The 16869-nt window shown below is 42.5% G+C and overlaps 1 protein-coding gene across 3 annotated transcripts in view; it reads right to left on the reverse strand.

Moving 5' to 3' along the window:
* Positions 1–867: 867 nt before the first annotated feature.
* The window catches only part of aatka (apoptosis-associated tyrosine kinase a), a 40682-nt gene continuing 24680 nt past the window's right edge, over positions 868–16869 (reverse strand). For 2 of the 3 annotated variants that reach the window (XM_059348189.1, XM_059348188.1), the window contains 12 exons: positions 15324–15465; positions 12158–12237; positions 11254–11372; positions 11054–11141; positions 10782–10915; positions 9488–9572; positions 9267–9388; positions 8028–8177; positions 3615–7005; positions 2712–2892; positions 2425–2619; positions 868–1821 (listed from right to left, as the gene is read on the reverse strand). In XM_059348189.1, coding sequence (XP_059204172.1) covers positions 1793–1821; positions 2425–2619; positions 2712–2892; positions 3615–7005; positions 8028–8177; positions 9267–9388; positions 9488–9572; positions 10782–10915; positions 11054–11141; positions 11254–11372; positions 12158–12237; positions 15324–15465 — 4716 coding nt within the window. In that variant the 3' untranslated portion in view covers positions 868–1792. Of the gene's footprint in view, positions 1822–2424; positions 2620–2711; positions 2893–3614; positions 7006–8027; positions 8178–9266; positions 9389–9487; positions 9573–10781; positions 10916–11053; positions 11142–11253; positions 11373–12157; positions 12238–12568; positions 13498–15323; positions 15466–16869 lie in introns of those variants that run through there. The other variant, XM_059348190.1, reaches the window with a different exon arrangement.

Raw genomic sequence — 16869 nt, forward strand, 5'->3', positions numbered from 1 at the left:
GTTGTGTTGAAACACCTCTCAATCCATTTGGTGTTGTTACTCTATTGCTGATGTAATGGCAGAAACAAAGCTAATATGTCACAAAATAAAGTGAACCTGTAGCTGGCACTGTGGACACGGATAAGTACGGAAGCCCTGAGAGGCCAGTGAGGAAAAAACAAAACAGATCTGGTGATCAATTTTTATAAGTTTGATTTTAATTGTTTTCTCTCCTGCATTATATATATAAATAAATAAATAAGGAATTTCTAATAAATGAACATTCACCTGTTCTGACGTCATAGAACAGGTGAATGTTCATTTATTAGAAGTTCCTTATTTATTTTTTCATTTAAGAAAATCTGTATTAAAATAAAAATTTGGGCAGGTGAAAAAAATTGTTTTGCCAAGATCTTTTAAGTTACATGTTTGTCATCTGCAAAAACAGCTGAATAAACCTTTTTGGCAGGTGATTTTTTAAAATGTTTTGTTGGTGTAATACTCATTTTGGCCACAAGAGGTTGAAGTGCACCACTACCCATGTTTCAAATAGGACTAAAAGCATTATGTTTTCTTCCAAGTGAGTTTCAATTTATTACTCTAAACACAAGGTCTTGTAGTCAAAATGATTATCACATTAACAAACACCTAATTTTAAGAATAATCTTTCTAACAAAAAAAAGAAACAAAACACCTGACAAAAACATTATTTTGCACTTTAAAAACTATCCTGGCAAAACTTTTTTTTCAAAAGATTATTTTATTTCACATAACTTTTTTCCACCAGTTCCTTAGTCATAAAAACAGGATAGAAAACAATTTAGACCAGACCTACAACATGGACCACTTGAGTTTTTTTCTCTTCTTGCCCCTCAGGGCTTCCATAGATAAGGAATCGCACATGTTTAGATACTTTATTCCATGATGGAGAGATGAAGAGCAACAGAGCCATCACTTCCACAAACAAAGACCCAGTTTGGCTATACAAAGTGCTTCAGACAGACATAAACTGCAGGTCAATAACCAGAGTGAGTGGTGGTGATAATTAGGGAGTGACGACACCTTGAGTTCCTCTATTATGTTTCCATTAACATAGCACACTAAATCCACCATCAATATGAGTTGGATATGACTTGTATTAAGGGACAAATTAAGTTTCAGCACCTCCATCTTCAAAACACCATCACCACCACCCACGGCTGTTAAAAAGTCTCATTTTGTGTTTGGAAATCAACAATAGCTTCTTATGCAACAATCATCAAGCATTGTTCTCTGGCTCCAGCACTGGGAGCTGTAACAGTCTTTAAAAATGCCAGATCAATGGTGAGCAGATGGACCAAGGCAGCCAATGAGAGGAGCAGCTATGAAGCCTGTCATTTTTTTGTCTCCTTTTATTTTCATGTATTTTCCTTTTTAAATTCACAAATTAAATCAGCTGTAAGGTCACCAACAGAAATCGAAGCTGCATCGAGCAAATGCTTTATCGTCATACACTGTATATATTAAACTGATATACTGATGATTTCTATTTTCCGCAAACAATATGATTTGATTTTGTATCCACCCTCTTGGTTGTCTCACCCAGACTGCCTTACCAGCATCTCTCTCTTTACAAAATAAAAGAAAAGGTGCAAATCATTGAGGGTCTTTCACTACAATATGAGGCACTGTCTCATAAAGGGTCACCAGGGGTCAGATGCCCCAAACGTTGATAAAAAATAAAACTCTGTAAAACATCTAGATATAATAATGCTGCTTTTCTGTGTTGAGAAGGACAAGGACTCATCCTCCTCCAGTCAGGACCGTGGGCCGATCAATCTTTCGGGCTATCTTCGCTGTTCCCTGTTGGAAATAATTGATTGGAAATAGGCTTGAATTGTAATCAAACTTCTATTTCTATAAAAATCTATTTTTCAAATTGTTTGAAAGATAGCTTTTAAAGATGGGGAGTTGTGTCCCCCATAGAGAAAATGTGTTTCAGAAGAACAGATTACAAAGGTGACAGATTTTCTTTTTTTATAGGACTCACCATCTTTATTTTTAGTAAGTTGAAAATGTCAAATATTTACCAAAATATCTCTCAATATGCTGATTATTCTTTGTGTTACACTAATGTTAAAAACGCACAAACTACAAAAATTAAGAGCACAACTTCCATCTTTTACCAGCTGTATTTCAAACCTATGGATCCTTTTCCTTAAGGGAGCCATTTTCTTTCATTAAGAAAACTAACTATCACTGACTAAATAACATATTTTATGGATATTTCATATTATATTCAAAGCATACAATAACGTCAGAAAAAAAAACCCTGATAAACTGTACAATTAACCCAAATAGTGAATATGTAACAGCAGTTAGCCTGTGTAAAACAAGCAATAAATGAACATTATACAGTAATAACAATCCAAACTTTACAGTATAAGCAAAACATTTAATACAGACCTGTTGTGTGGGGGTCGGAGACATGTGTGATAGAGAATCGTGACACCATAAAACGGTTGAGTGCTACAGCTGCAGGTTTAGGAGCCTCAGGACTGTTGGAGGTGGAGGTGGGTGAGGTCGGGGGCTCAGGGATGGTGTCAGGTGAGGACGGGCGGGGCTCAAACGAGACGTCGTCTTCCCATTCATAACCCCCGCCTGAATGCACACAGACAAGTCACAATTATATTGAACAATCCCAGATAAATCAACAAGGACCACTCTGCATTTTGCGTCCCTGGTAAACTCACCCTCTTCTGAGTTATTCCCGTCCATTTCTTCAGAGACACAGAATGATTCACAGGATTGAGCTTCAAGTTCGGGGTCAGGTTGCAGCTGGTGGTCTGTGTTTTTTTCCTCTGGAGATTCCTGTTCACTGGACTCTGTTCCCGCAGAGAAGGCGTAGTCAGCCAGCTCTCCCGTGGGACTCTCCTGGAAGTCATAAACAGGAATATTCCTCTCATACACTAAAAAGCTCAGCTTCTTACCGCTTTTAACAGATGACATCACATCACTACCGTTTTAGCTTCTTTGCACTGGCTCTCTGTTCGTTTTAGGATTAGTTTTAAGATTTTACTGATCATTTTTAAAGCTCTTTTAGGTCTGGCTCCTAGCTATTCAACAGAATTACTAACTCCATACGAGCCGACCCGTGTCCTTAGATACTCGGGTCCTTCTGACCGTTCCAAAGTCAAAATTAAAAACCAAAGCGCCCCAACTCTGGAACGGGCTGCCCGAGGAGATAAGGCGCGCAGAGTCAGTAACTTCTTTTAAATCACTCCTTAAAACCCACTTTTATAGACTTGCTTTTATGTAATGTTGTTTTATGTAATGTTGTCCATCTCCCCACTCCTTTTTACGTCTTCCATTTTTACTTTTTTACTCCTTTTGCTTTTTATTTTCTGTGTATCTGAGAAAGTCTTGTGATTGTTCCTCCTCTGTCTCTTATTGTTTTTCTTTTAATGTCAGAATTGTTTTTAGCCTTATGGCATCATTGTCGTTGTGATTAACTGCTCTCTGTCGAAGCACTTTGTAAACTGCTGTTTTTAAAAGGTGCTATATAAATAAAGTTATTATTATCATTGTTATAAAGTTATTATAAAAAGCAATAATCATTAAACATTGAACAACTTTGACCGGTTAACGTGTCATACCTGGTCAAACAGGAACACCGTCACGTCGTCGAAAAAGGACACAGCCTTTTTCTTCCTCTCCAACTCGTCACAGAAGGACTGCGTGAGCAGCGTGGGCATCTTCAGGAGGCTGCGGAGGTGTCTGGCCCTGCTGCAGTCGCTTACCACCACTGGCACTATGCTGAAATCCTCCTCGCTCTCCTCGCTGTCTTCATCCTGGATGTTATAGGTCCTCAGCTCCTCATCAGACTCGCTGTCATCCGAGTCGTCTTCATCCTCCGCCTCCTCCAGCGGGGCTCTCACGTCTTCCCCGCACAGCTCCAACAGCGACGAGGACGAGGACAGGTCGACGGGGCCGTTGGATTCTTCGCACAAGCTGTCCTGTGAGTCACATTCCTCCGCGTCTATGTCCTCGAAGTCTTCCTCGTTTATTCTCACACCTTCCCTTCTGTCTTCAGTTTCCTCCTTGACGTGATTGAATTCGGGCAGCTCCTCCTCTGTGGATCCTTCGCCGTTTTCGTTTTCTTTGGCGGCCTCGTCACTGTAGTCGGTAATGGTGGAGTCAGAATGCAAAGACTGGACGGGGGAGCAATCTTCTGCCTTCTTGTTCCCCTCCTCGGGGTTTCCAGAGGCCTCCTGGACGGTGGAAGAAGCTTCAGACCCAATAGAGGAGCTCAGCTCCGACGTGGGCTCCTCTCCCGAGTGCTCCGTCTCCAACCCGAGATCATCATCAGCCGGGGCCGACTCTTTAGTCAGGCAGCCGCCCATCTGTGGAGGAAACGGTGACAGCATAGACAACCCAGGGGTGGGAAGGGGATGCTGTGAACTAGGGTCTACCTCCGAGAGACTCACCAACGCACAACTTTTCATATGAGTCAAATGTGTTAAATGCTCCTCGTTGCATTGCCTCTTGATGATATCATCAACGCTGATGGAGCTCAGTTTATCAGAAGGAAAGTCACAGTTACTGGGACCTGCAAAGAACTTACTGCCTTCCTCTTGAGGGCTCCTCTCGTTTTCAGCATCATAGTCAGAGAAATAGGCTGAGTCTCTGTATGGGTTCTTATCAGTCAGGCCCTTTAACTGTAGCTCTGAGGTGTTTGTGGAAGTGCAGACCCCTTGGCCCAAACCCACCTGCAGGACTAGTTCAGGTTCTCCACCCAGCCTCGGGCTCCTCTCGCCACCCCGAGGATCTCCAAGCTCTTTGAAGAGAAACTCTGGAGATTCGTTGTTCTCTGTGTCGTAGCCACTGTCCAAGGATTTTGGGAGGACCGGGGTGTTGAAGGGGTCGGGGCTGAATGCCTGATCACAGGGACTCGCCATCGACGAGGACAAATTAAGGGTGTCGACAGAGTCCGGAGTTCCCTCTGGATGTTTCAGTGGGCTGAGCTCTTCCTCCTCTATCTCAGCATAGTCCAGGTTGAAGTCGGCAAAGATCCCTGACGTAATATCAGTGATGTCATCGTCGTCATCCTCACTGTAGTCACCGAGCTCAACCAGGCTGACGCTGGAGTCTCTGACCCGTACGCCGCTGTCCAACGACCTGCTGCTCTCTGATGTCTCTGGATAGTTCAGCCTCTTGTCTCCCACAGCGAGAGAGATTCCCGTTGAAACCCCCTCCCACATGTTACCTCGCTGCTTATCTGACAGAGCTCCTGTTTGACCAGTCTGAGGCTCCTTGAAAGAGGACGGGGACTTAATATAGCTTGCTTCAGGTATCATTTTAGGCTCAGAGTACAGCCTCTCTCCATTAAGGAACAATTGTTTTTCATATTTTCCCTCCATTTTTCCACCCTCTGTACCTCTGGTATTAATACCTGAGCTGCTCAGAGAATCAATACTTCTTATATTTTCTGCGGTTAAGTTTCTTTCCGCTTGAGTGGCAGCTTCCTCCGTTTCTTTGTGACATAAGTGAATGTATGAACCTAATTCAGAAGGCTTGCTAGCAGCATTACAACCTCCTCCTTCTGCTTCAAATGAGCCACAAGACCTGGAGTTGTGGAAGGTTCTGGTGGTGGCCTTGGTCAAAGACCATAATTCTGTTGTGTTAGCAGCATATTGAAGGTCCAGATAGCTGTCATGCCCACTGCCCGTGTGCCTGCTGTCAAAGCTCAGGCTATTATTGTTTGCTGAATGGTTTGAGGTCCAGTTAGTGGCCTCTCCCTCAGAGAAAAGGTCATCCTCAATGTCCTCGCCTCTCTGCTGGCCCACCAGCAGGCCGTCGTCAGTGCCTACATCAATGCTGATGTGGTTAACAATGGGCAGTGTCTTTCTGAGGGGACCCATCATGTTATGACAGTTTTCATTAACCGTGCTCCGCCCTGTGCTGGCTTCAAGGTAGGGGTCGCAGAAGCCTAAGCTGGGGCTGCTGACCGCCTGTGATAAACTGCGAGGGTTTTCTAAATGCCCCACCGGATGGAGGAGGTTCGACCTGGACTCTGGCGATGCATCCAGTTCAGACAGACAGGATTGGCGTGACTTGTATGCTGATTCACAGTAGACCGTGTCGTCCTGACTGGAAGAGAAGGAGTTGTGTGAGTGACTTAGCTTTACAGGACTGGTGCTGGATGGCTGTCTCAGCAGGGGCTCCATGGTGAGTTGGACAGTGGGGCTTGAATCAGAGTCGTAGGCAGTAGATTTGTTGTTGTCAGTTGACCAGTAAGCACTGGGCTGTGCCTTTAATGAACCAGTCCGACTCTCTGAGGATAGCTTGCTGCTGCTGGCCTCCAGTCCCGGGCTGTAGTCCACCACGCTGTCATCCAGGTTAATGTTGCACTCTACTGGTTCCTCTATGCGAATGTAGTACTCGCTGCTGACTGAGGGGCTGTGGGCACTCAACACCGGGACCACCCCCGGGTGTTCAGGTTCGTAGTAGGATGGGGATATGCCTGAGGTCAGGCTGTCGGTCTTGCAGCCCCCTGAGGTGCTTCCTCTACTTGAGTAGTAGATATCCTGGTAATATGGGTTCCCCTGACCCAGTGGCCCACTGGTTGAGGAGGAGCAGTAGGGCTGCTCAGCTCGGGCCTGCTCCCACTTGTACTCAAAGTTGAGACCGTGGCTGGTCTCCGTGACAGTCAGCAGGTCGTCCCCTGTGTCAGAGTGGAAGCTGTCAGAGAAGTGCTCCAGGAGGGGGAAGGAGGACGAGGCGGAGGAGGCCAGCTCCACTGCCTGAGTTTGGTCTGGACTGGGGACATCAGCGGAGGCGGGTGTAGGGGTCAGGACCAGGGCTGTGGATGTAGCTGTGTGGGAGGTGCTGCCCAGCAGGTTGGGTCTCAAGGTGTTCCAGCGTTGTTCGAAGTCTTCCTCCGCCTCACTGGAGCCTTTGGCACACAAGTATGTGACCAGGAGGTGGACTTCCTCACTGCTGGGTCTCAGCTCTGGCTGCAGCCAGCAGAACTGCATCACTTCATACCTGGACAGCAAGAGAAGAAAAGACCGGAGGCAAAATAGATTAAAAATTATAACTGGTTTACTCGTGTTACGTCTGCATAATCATTATTCATAGGGTTGTAAGTAATAATTATTTTCATTATCGATTAATCTGAAGATTATTTTTTCTTAATTTTTTAGTCAATAAAATGTAAAGAAATAATTAAGTCCATGTTGTCCCGTCAGTCCAAAACAGAGATATTTATTTAAATATGAAATTTTTAAATGTCCATAAATGAGACCTGAAAACAGCATCTTCCACCATTTTTAAATGAAAAATTAAAGATTGACTAAAAAAAGAAGATCAAAAGAAATGGCTTGTGGTTGTCGATTGATTAATCGATCTGTTGTGTCATGGAAGCTCTACTTAATAATGTCTACTGGTTTTTATGTAAGAAGAAAAACAATTGATTTTAGACTGAAAACAAGGAAATATAAAACAGAACTTTTGATGTCAGCACTTTCTAGCAACACCTAGTTCTCGTTCAAGACATATAGAGTGTATGAAGGAGGTGCAGTGCAGATGCTGACATAGTTAAAAGAGTTTACTCGTGTGTGTGTGTGTGTGTGTGTGTGTGTGTGTGTGTGTGTGTGTGTGTGTGTGTGTGTGTGTGTAGCACATTTAATTTACTGAAGAACAATTTTGAAAAATAAATAAATAAAAACAATATTTGGCTGGCGTCCCAGGTAAAGATGAATGAGGTGATTCAACTCTGGTCAATGCCAAGGGGAATCATAAAGAATAGGGAAAGTATTGATCATCTGCCCTTGCAAGCAAAGAGAAATATTGCTACAGTGGACTGGCGCACCACCATAAGCAAAAAGCGATTTTAAAAAGCAAGACACACTGACTTGTTAGAAATTAATTGGTCAGCGAGACCTGAGGGGCCTAGTAATGTCTAAAAAGTATGTGGTATCAAGATATATAACATTCTGAGTGTCCGTCTGTGTATGTGTATGTACTGTAGGTTTCCCCGAGTGTGTGTGAATGCAACTATGTCTCACCAGCGCTCAGCCAGGGGGAATTGGAGCAGAGGTTTGGGTAGTTTGAGCTGCTGCTCCTTCACAGCATATGTCAGCACCTGTCTGTCAGAGTAGTGTCTGTACGGCTGGTTTCCCAGCTCAAACAGCTCCCACACAGTCACCCCCAATGACCTGGAACAGGGAAAGAAATCAGTATGTGTGTTCACCACTCATATCCCACATATGGCCCTGTTCCAAACAATCTGTTCATTTCATACTGTAGCCTTCTTTATGTTTTGCATAAAGAAGACTGTTGCAAGCATGTTGGTGCTGTACACATATTTGCAAAGAATTTCACAATAAAAGAAAAAGTAACATTCTAGCATTAAAATCTGCATTAGAGCATATTATTCCCATTTTTATGCACACAATGAAAAGTCAATGTTAACCCTTTGATGCACAACATATGGACAACCCTTCTAATGCACAACATGTGTCAACAATGACCCACATTCATTTCATGCTGGTTGTGTGTTTCTTTGCTCTATCTTTTAAAATCAATTTATTTTATGATTGAATGTTTCAAGTATTCTTTGAATATCTTTTTTTTTTTTATTACAATCGATCATTATATCCTTTTTTCCTTTCATACTTTATGAAGAAAAATAGTTTTTGTATTATTACATCAATTATACACACAAAAGTGACTCATTAATCCAAATTTGATTTAAAATTAAATGACCTAATACTATAATAATAGTAATTTGTTTCAAATAGTAACTTTAGCAGTAAGAGGGGCCAAACACTCATATTTAATATATTTAACATGTTTATGTATCATTTTGTCACACATACTGTGTATCTGGAAGGTTTTCACAGCACTTCCCTTTTTCCACATTTTGTGAAGTTACAGCCTTATTCCAAAATTGATTAAATTAATTTTTCCTTAAAATTATACACACAATACCCCATAATGACATTTTTTACCCATGTGCATTAGAAGCATAGTGATACACAAAGGGTTTTTATTCAAAAAGTAAGAAATGAAAACAAAAAAATAGGATGTATGATGATCAAAAACAAGTTGATTGAGGAAAACCTGGAATACTGAATGATGAAATTAATTTATTGCAAAGTTATAGAAAATAAAAACTCAGTTGGGTCACTTTAGACCCATGTGGTGCATCAAAGGGTTAAACCATTTTTAGATTTTTAAATATAGGTGATGTAGTGTTATCTTATTAAAGTGACAATCACATTTTCAGTTTGTCACTATCTCACCATATGTTGCTGGATTTTGTTTGGTCGACGACCAGCAGGTTTCCGTGGACCTCATCTATGAGCTCAGGTGCAATCCAGCGCAGGGGAACCCAAATCTGGTCTTGTGTTACATAATAGTCATCCTAAAGAACCATAAATACAAAAAAAACATGTTTGAGTTGTGACAGGGCAACAGGGTAAGATGCAGTTAATAAATATGACACAAAAAAAGACTGGCTGACCTTGTATCGGCTGTGGGAAAGACCATAATCTCCGATCTTAACTGACATTTCTGAAGTTAAGAGGCAGTTTCGCAAGGCCAGGTCACTGTAAAAACAAAGGAAACTGTCATCTAATTGAACACAACTGAGCTGCATAAACAAGCCCATATTTATTCATCTTCTTTAAAGGCCCCGAAAAAGCTTTTAGTCTCAATCTGTTAGAACATTTTAAGGTTATTTTATTTTTCATTTTTCAATCATTTTTGTTCTCTCTCTGACCTTCACACTGGTTTAAAGTGGGCGCGGCTCAGTTGAATACTGGATTTATCGGCATTTAGATCAAAATGTGATGACATTTGTGGCATTGTTGTCTGTAAAAATGGATTAAACCACAACCACACAGTTTCTGAGTATTAAACTTTTAATGTTTTAATACTAAAATATGTTTGTTTGTTTTTTTAATTGCTTCTTATTTAGTCATAAGCATTTAATGTTACAGTATAGACAATGTGGGAACCTGTCAGCTCTTGGTCTGATGACGGTTTGGCCTCTGAGGGTAACAGACAATCTTTTTCGGGCCAATGCATTCTGCCTCATTTGCTCTCTACACGGACTGTTTACCTGCACTGAACCAAGACCCGCTCACACATGATTGGTCAATCCTACTTGGACTAGAAATGCCTTCAATTGGAAAATCTTATCCCGCTGCCGACATATTCTGCATTCATTATGCAATTGTCTAATAGTATAAATACTTTAAAATCAGGTTTTCGGGGGTTTTAAATTAAAACTTGAAGTTTTTATGAATAATATTTTATTTTTTTCCTGTTACACCCAATGGGTTTTCTTTATTTAAGCATGGATATCATTATCAAAAATACATTATATTTGCCATATTGTCAATGAATATGTCTCACAGCATTAAGATTATCCTATGTAGCCACAGAAATGATGAAATCATATCATTAAATATGCACAAAGTATCATGTTTCTTCACCTGACCATGTAAGGACACAGACTAAACTAAGTCGCTGTTTGATCTCACCTCCTCCACGAACAGGGAGCTCTTTCGCCTGGCAGCCACTGATTGGTTGCTATGGCAGCCACCACATGGCTGAGAGAGAGCGATAGGGGCTCGCCCCCGGCAACAAAATCACTGATGCTGGAGTTTGTGACAACTACTCAGGCAGCACCAGGATGTTGTTGCAGGGAGAGACCAGCAGGGGGCGCACCGAGCATTCGGGTTCCTCTCTAGAGCATTAATATTCAGGCTGGTGAGGGGATAGAAAGAGCTGGACTGACTGATATACTGCACCTGTGTATGAAGTTGTATTTGTGGAGTTGCAGAAGGCCCGAGGCAATGTCACAGGCCATTCGCTGGAGGATCAACGGGTCAGGAGTCTCAGAGTCAGACACCCGACAGCTGCGCAGATAGCTCTTCAGATCACCCTGAGAGGGAAAGGAAATGAGGTTGTGAGCTACTCTGACTGTATAAATAAACCAAATAACAATGTACTTAGAAGGGAGATAATGAGGCAAGTGGGAAGAACTGAATAAACAGAATCTGATCATTAAATTGTGTCTCACCAGAGGGCAAAACTCCATGACCAGCAGATAAGGAGTGACCTCTGAGCACTGTGCCAGGCACTGCAGGAGGGCAGGGTGCTGCAGGGTCCTGGCAGAGGAAACAGGGTTTGAGTAGGTATGAATGCACAAATACTGTAAAAACTAAAAAAATATCTGATCATTTATTGACTGTGTGATCTCTGATGTTTCAGTGAACTGACCGGTATGGCTGCACCTCCTCGAGGAACTGCATCTGATCCTGGACACTGGCACTGGCCTTCAGCTCCTTTACCACCACCTGGGTGGTGCTGAGGCCCGCATTCACCTCGCCAAGCAGAACCTGCAAAGTATACAGAAGTAAACATACTTTTAGAGCTGTTAAGATTAACAATTAGTGGTCAACTATTTAAATGAAACACATTTTGCTAATCAAATAATAATTGATTCATCCTTTTTTACTAAAATATAAATTAAAAAAGTTAAAATTCTTTGATTCCAGCCTCTGAAATGTTAATAGTTCCTGGTTTCTTTACTTCTCTATGACAGTTAACTGAATATCTGAGTTGTGGACAAAGCAAGACATTTCAAGATGTCATCTGGGCCTTTGGGAAAAACTGATCTTTCATTTTGAGACATTTTACAGTCCAAACAACTATAATTTATGAAAAAAATGATAGATATATCAGCAATGAAAATCATTAGTTGCAGCTCTATAAACCTTTGCACCAAACTTTAGCAATGTAGAACAGAATTGATGACAAACCGCATCAACATGCAGTGAGAAAAAACAACAAAAGTAGAATGAGAATGCTGAGTGAGTAAATCTGAGTGATGCAGCAGCATGTACTGTACAGTAAATTGTGAGGAATTTACTGTGACTGTGAATTTCGACTCCTCTCCCTTAAACACAAGTGCCAAAGATTAGCTTCGCTAGAATGAGATCATCATCACATTACGCTCGCATTCCTCAGAGAGTAGAAAGCACATTTGAGAACAGTTAATACGGGAAGGACGGAGGCAGTTAGAAGAGTTAAAGCAAGTAATAATGAGGACAAAATTGGTTCTACCAATGTAAAAACCACTGTGGAATTGTGTGTTTGTTTAAAGAAAAAAAGCATTTTTCACCTTGCCGAACCAGCCATGTCCAATCTCCTTTAGATAGAGTAGACTATGGCGGCCAAGGTCTGATGATTTCAGCAGCTGGACTGGAAAGGAAGTGTGAAAAAGACATAAGATTACTTTAAGACAGGAAACAAATGGCTGGATAGAGATGGAAAATACTGAGAAAAGAAACAGCAGATTTCTGAAAAGATGGTTTGAGTAAAGTCAATAAAAGCCAAACAGAAGGTTGGGAGTTGACACAGAAATGGATCACAGACATATTTAGAAAGCGAAAAAACAGAAACTCCTCTCTGCCAAACAATAAATGTACATTTTCCTGAATAAAAAGTTGAATCAACTAAAGGAGAAGCAAATAAACCAACCCTCTCATTAAATCGTATCTACAAGAGCAAGACAATTGCACAATTCAAATACCTCCATGGATCCTCATTTTTCAAAAATGGAGATGATGATGATGGTGAGTGGAAGGATGATGGCGGAGCAGTGGAGCGGCCAGCCACTCTAAGCACCGAGACAGCGACTGAGTCCCAGGCAGGGGTGAGGCGCTGGTTCAGAGTGTGAGAACCGCGAGCCCGTGGCCCCAGCCCCAACCCCAGGCGTCTTAGCTTCATTGTGTGTGTTTGAGAAAGAGCCCACGGTCGCAGTGTGTGTGTGAGAGAGCCTCGGCAGGATTTAACCCTCCGAGCCCTCGCACAGCTGAACAAGCTCGCCACGCTGCCTCTCCCAGTCTGCACCGAGCTCATCCTCCAACTGGGACACACAAAAACACACATACTGTCCTCGTCTCGAGCTCTCCAGCTGTCGAGCAAACACCCAAATCCTCGGTTCCTACACAGACTACGTTTAAGCCGAGCGAGATAGAAGCAGCTTCGAGTCGGCGGACCAATCTGAATCTGCGGACGGTTCAGATTTCTGCTCTGGGTGCTGAGATTTTCTGGTCATGTATCACGCCTGATGTGACCGTCACGCATGTTGGTAGTGTGCCGACTGACGCGCCAGCTCTGTGTGCAGCTTCAAGACACCCAGTAGTGACATAAGGCCCACATAATGCCCCCCTGTCACCCAGGACAGCAGCATTCCTCAGCCAAACAGGACACAAACACTGCTCTGTCAGATGCAGAAAAGACCTCTGTCATACACACTCACCACCCCTATCTCAAGCCTCCCCTCCCCGCTCTTAGGTCCTGGTGCATGCCACCACCCTTCCCCTGTCTCTCCTCATTCTGTCACAGACCCTTCACTGTATTCTCCCCATAATGCCAGTCCTCCACTGGTGCGTTCCACGGACGTTTCAGCCCGGCCTTATGCTCACCCACTGCCCAGCCGGCCTAAATCGGGGCCATTGTTTGGCTCGCTCACTCACACGCTCATGCTGCGTCTCCTGGTACCCAGTGCGCCAAACACACACTCACACACACACAAACACTAATGTGCAGACACACACAAGGCCCATTCTCCACTGGAACGCTGGGCAGAGGTTGTCACGGTGATAACAGACCCACACTTCTCCACCCCTCCCCGACGGAGAGAAATTAAAAAGTGGTATTATTCCGAATGTGGAATGTGTGAGCGTGAGTCTGCATTCCCGTCCCACTCTTGGCATTCCCAGAGAAGATGGTGGGGTCCAGTGAGACTGTGGGATTGGTGGGTGCATCGAGCCTCTGTAGTGAAGCTTTACACGACCTCTTGAATAAAAGATTAGACCAACAAGTGAAAAGCAGGACTGTGAGATCAATGGCTTACGTTGTACTGTGTGTTCATACAGATGTAGAAGTGATGTGAAATACACCATTCATGCTTAGAGTATTAACTATATAAGTAGTGTTTCTGTTCAACATGCAATTACTAGGCTGTTTTTCATTATGTCAGTTAGGGGGTGGATAATTTATGACGTGCATGATGTTAATATGTATAGGGGAGCTCGCTCAGTCTTTGACCTGCAGCTCATTGACGTAACACATTTGAAATATGATTCCTGCCATTTCTTATCCTCACAATCTTTTCACATCTTCATATTTTTGCATGCAATTTCAGATATAAGGAAACCAATGGAGAGGCTGCAAAAATTACACATTTTCAGTACTCCAATGAGAAAAAAGTTAATATAATAGTAATAATGCCATATTCTACTGTATCTACATAATAAAGGAGGAACGTGTAAGAGAGCATTCTCTCTGACTCAGTGAAAGGAGACATTCTTTCACAATCTCGTCTCCTTTCGCCGTCTATCCATTCCTCGCCCTGCAACACCTGGTCCAATCATACAGCGGTAGCTATGGAGGACGGAGGGGAGGCTCGTGATTGGCTGTGAGCCTGAGGCTGCCTTGTCCAATCATAGCCGGAGCTCACATCCTGGGATGCTGAGCCCCAACTCACCTCCCTTCTGGCTGAGCACAGTGCAGCGCAGACAGCCAGTGAGTCATGCAGGGAGAGGCACCCAGGATGTGGCTTATACTGAGATTCACACACACACACACACACACATACACACACACGCTCAACATACATGCGCATACACATTTTAACAGGCTGGGCTCGAGGCAGTATGACCTTAAGAAACACAAACAGGCTGTGACGCTGCTGAGGAGGATCATGGATGCAGTGCTGAAGTTTGATTATGTAAGATTCAAGTAAAATATTAACAAATGTCATATTGGATTCATGTTAATGTACCGTCGCATGCATTGAGGAACACACAGAAACACCAAGAAATAATATACAATAGGGTTAGGTCAGATTCCTTCCTCTCGAGTGGGCTGTCGTTTTCACATACAGTGTGTAACTCTGCAGTAGGTCCATTTCTAAATGCATTATACAAGGGACAGATGTCTGCTCCTCGCTGAGAAAGGGAGCGAGAAAGAAGAGACATACAAGACAGGATAACAAACGAAAGAGGCCACTTCTGTTCCAACTAAGGTAGACAAAATGAACTCAGTTTTATCTCATCCACACAGAGGCTGTAAGATGTTGCATAATTCACTTGTGTGATGCTCCAGAGAAGTAACAACCTGTTTTAATAGTCTGTTAGCTTTGCAGAAATTCTAAAGAGCTGGGAATGAATTATGACTATGGAAAAGAGAGAAAAGGAGAAACCAGGAAGAAAAAAAGAGGTCATAAAAAGTTCAAGCAGATGTAACTTTGAGATGTTATGCGTTGATGGTGTTCTTACTGGATCTGCCAGGCTGTTTGGAGACAGGCAGGGAGACCTCAGTGAGGGGCAGGATGTAGACCTCGGGGCCATTCTGGGAGGAGGGCGAGGCCAGGGCGGAGAGATCTGCCTGGTACTCCTCTCCCTCAGTGTTTTCAAACTCCTGGTGCAAAGACACATGCTGGAATTAGTCATCCACTTGCAGCCATCCCACCACTGAGATAGTGGGAGACAATGGTTCAACTGTGAGGGCATTCAACTGCACTGAGGCAAGCCCACAGAGCTATATACATAAGTCATGTACGTTGTGGGGTGTATTGTGTGGGTCACGACAAAGGCTCTGTAGGGGGAACACACTAATGTGTGTGTTCAGACTGTAAACACAAAGCCTGTCTTTCTTTAGGTCTGTCTTTTCTTTCTTCCTCATATACACTCACATATACAAACCAAGGTTCTTAGGACAAAACTAAACTTTATATACTTACCGCAAGCAAATAAAAAAATGTTATGGATAGTTAGAGTTTCTTTGTTTGTTTGTTTGTGCAGTAAAAAAAAAGTACATTTGTTTTTTGTTTTATTTTAGCCCACTTCTTCTCAAAGGAAGATTTAGTTTGGATGCAACATCCCCACTTGCATTTAGGGCTGGGCGATAATTTGATATTACAATGTAGCGTCTTTCAATGGAATTCTATTGGATGATATCACCTAGATATAGTCAAACACAATTGTATTGTCTGAATTGATAACATGCACATGCTAACTCAAATGTATTTATACATAATTTGGGTTTTCCTTTCTGTATTTTTTTATTGAAACTTCTGTTCAATTTGCCCAAAGTTCTTAATAAAGTAAGAAAATACTGAGAGGAATCACTGGTGTTCTGATTTTTTTGGAGCTCCATGATTTAAACCATGCTGTAACATCTGTCAGTACAAGAGATTGCACTAGTACAGTAAAATCCCTGTTCTAAACCAGGATGAATAATAATCACTAGACCAGAACTTTCTGTTGAAGGTTTTCCTATTTTGTATATTTTGACCTTTCTCCCAGTTAGCTGCAAGTACGCAAAATTCCAATACAACAACCATGTAATGGTATCTGCCGAACATCCTCTAATGTGCACAATTTATCAGATAACCAGGGGCACCTTTTGCAATACAAAAGGTTTAGTGTTTAGTGTACTACTTTCAATTAGGGGTAAGAGTGACATTCAGTCCATCTATCAAAAGCTATGCAAAAAAATCCCTAAAAGCTTTAGTCCATTCACTGCAGATTCACCCAATGCCTCCCTACTAAGATGGTTGAGGAGGACAGGAAGTGGAAAACAGTGACCCTCTCTGTTTCCATCCTTGTACATCATATCCCACATCCTCTGCTCAGTCCGCTACTGTTCTTACTGCCCTCATCTGTTGTTGCTCCAGTCTGCTGCAGTGTCCTTGATCTCTAATTGTTGTAGCGTGTCCCTATAGAAACCTCCATACAGTATGTATTAAAAGTGCTGACATACTGCATAATAGGAAGGAGACAGATTTGATACTTTGCACAAACATACAAGAGAAAATAATTG

The sequence above is a fragment of the Centropristis striata genome, chromosome 13 (genome assembly GCF_030273125.1).
Source record: "Centropristis striata isolate RG_2023a ecotype Rhode Island chromosome 13, C.striata_1.0, whole genome shotgun sequence".
NCBI classification, from domain to species: Eukaryota; Metazoa; Chordata; class Actinopteri; order Perciformes; family Serranidae; genus Centropristis; species Centropristis striata.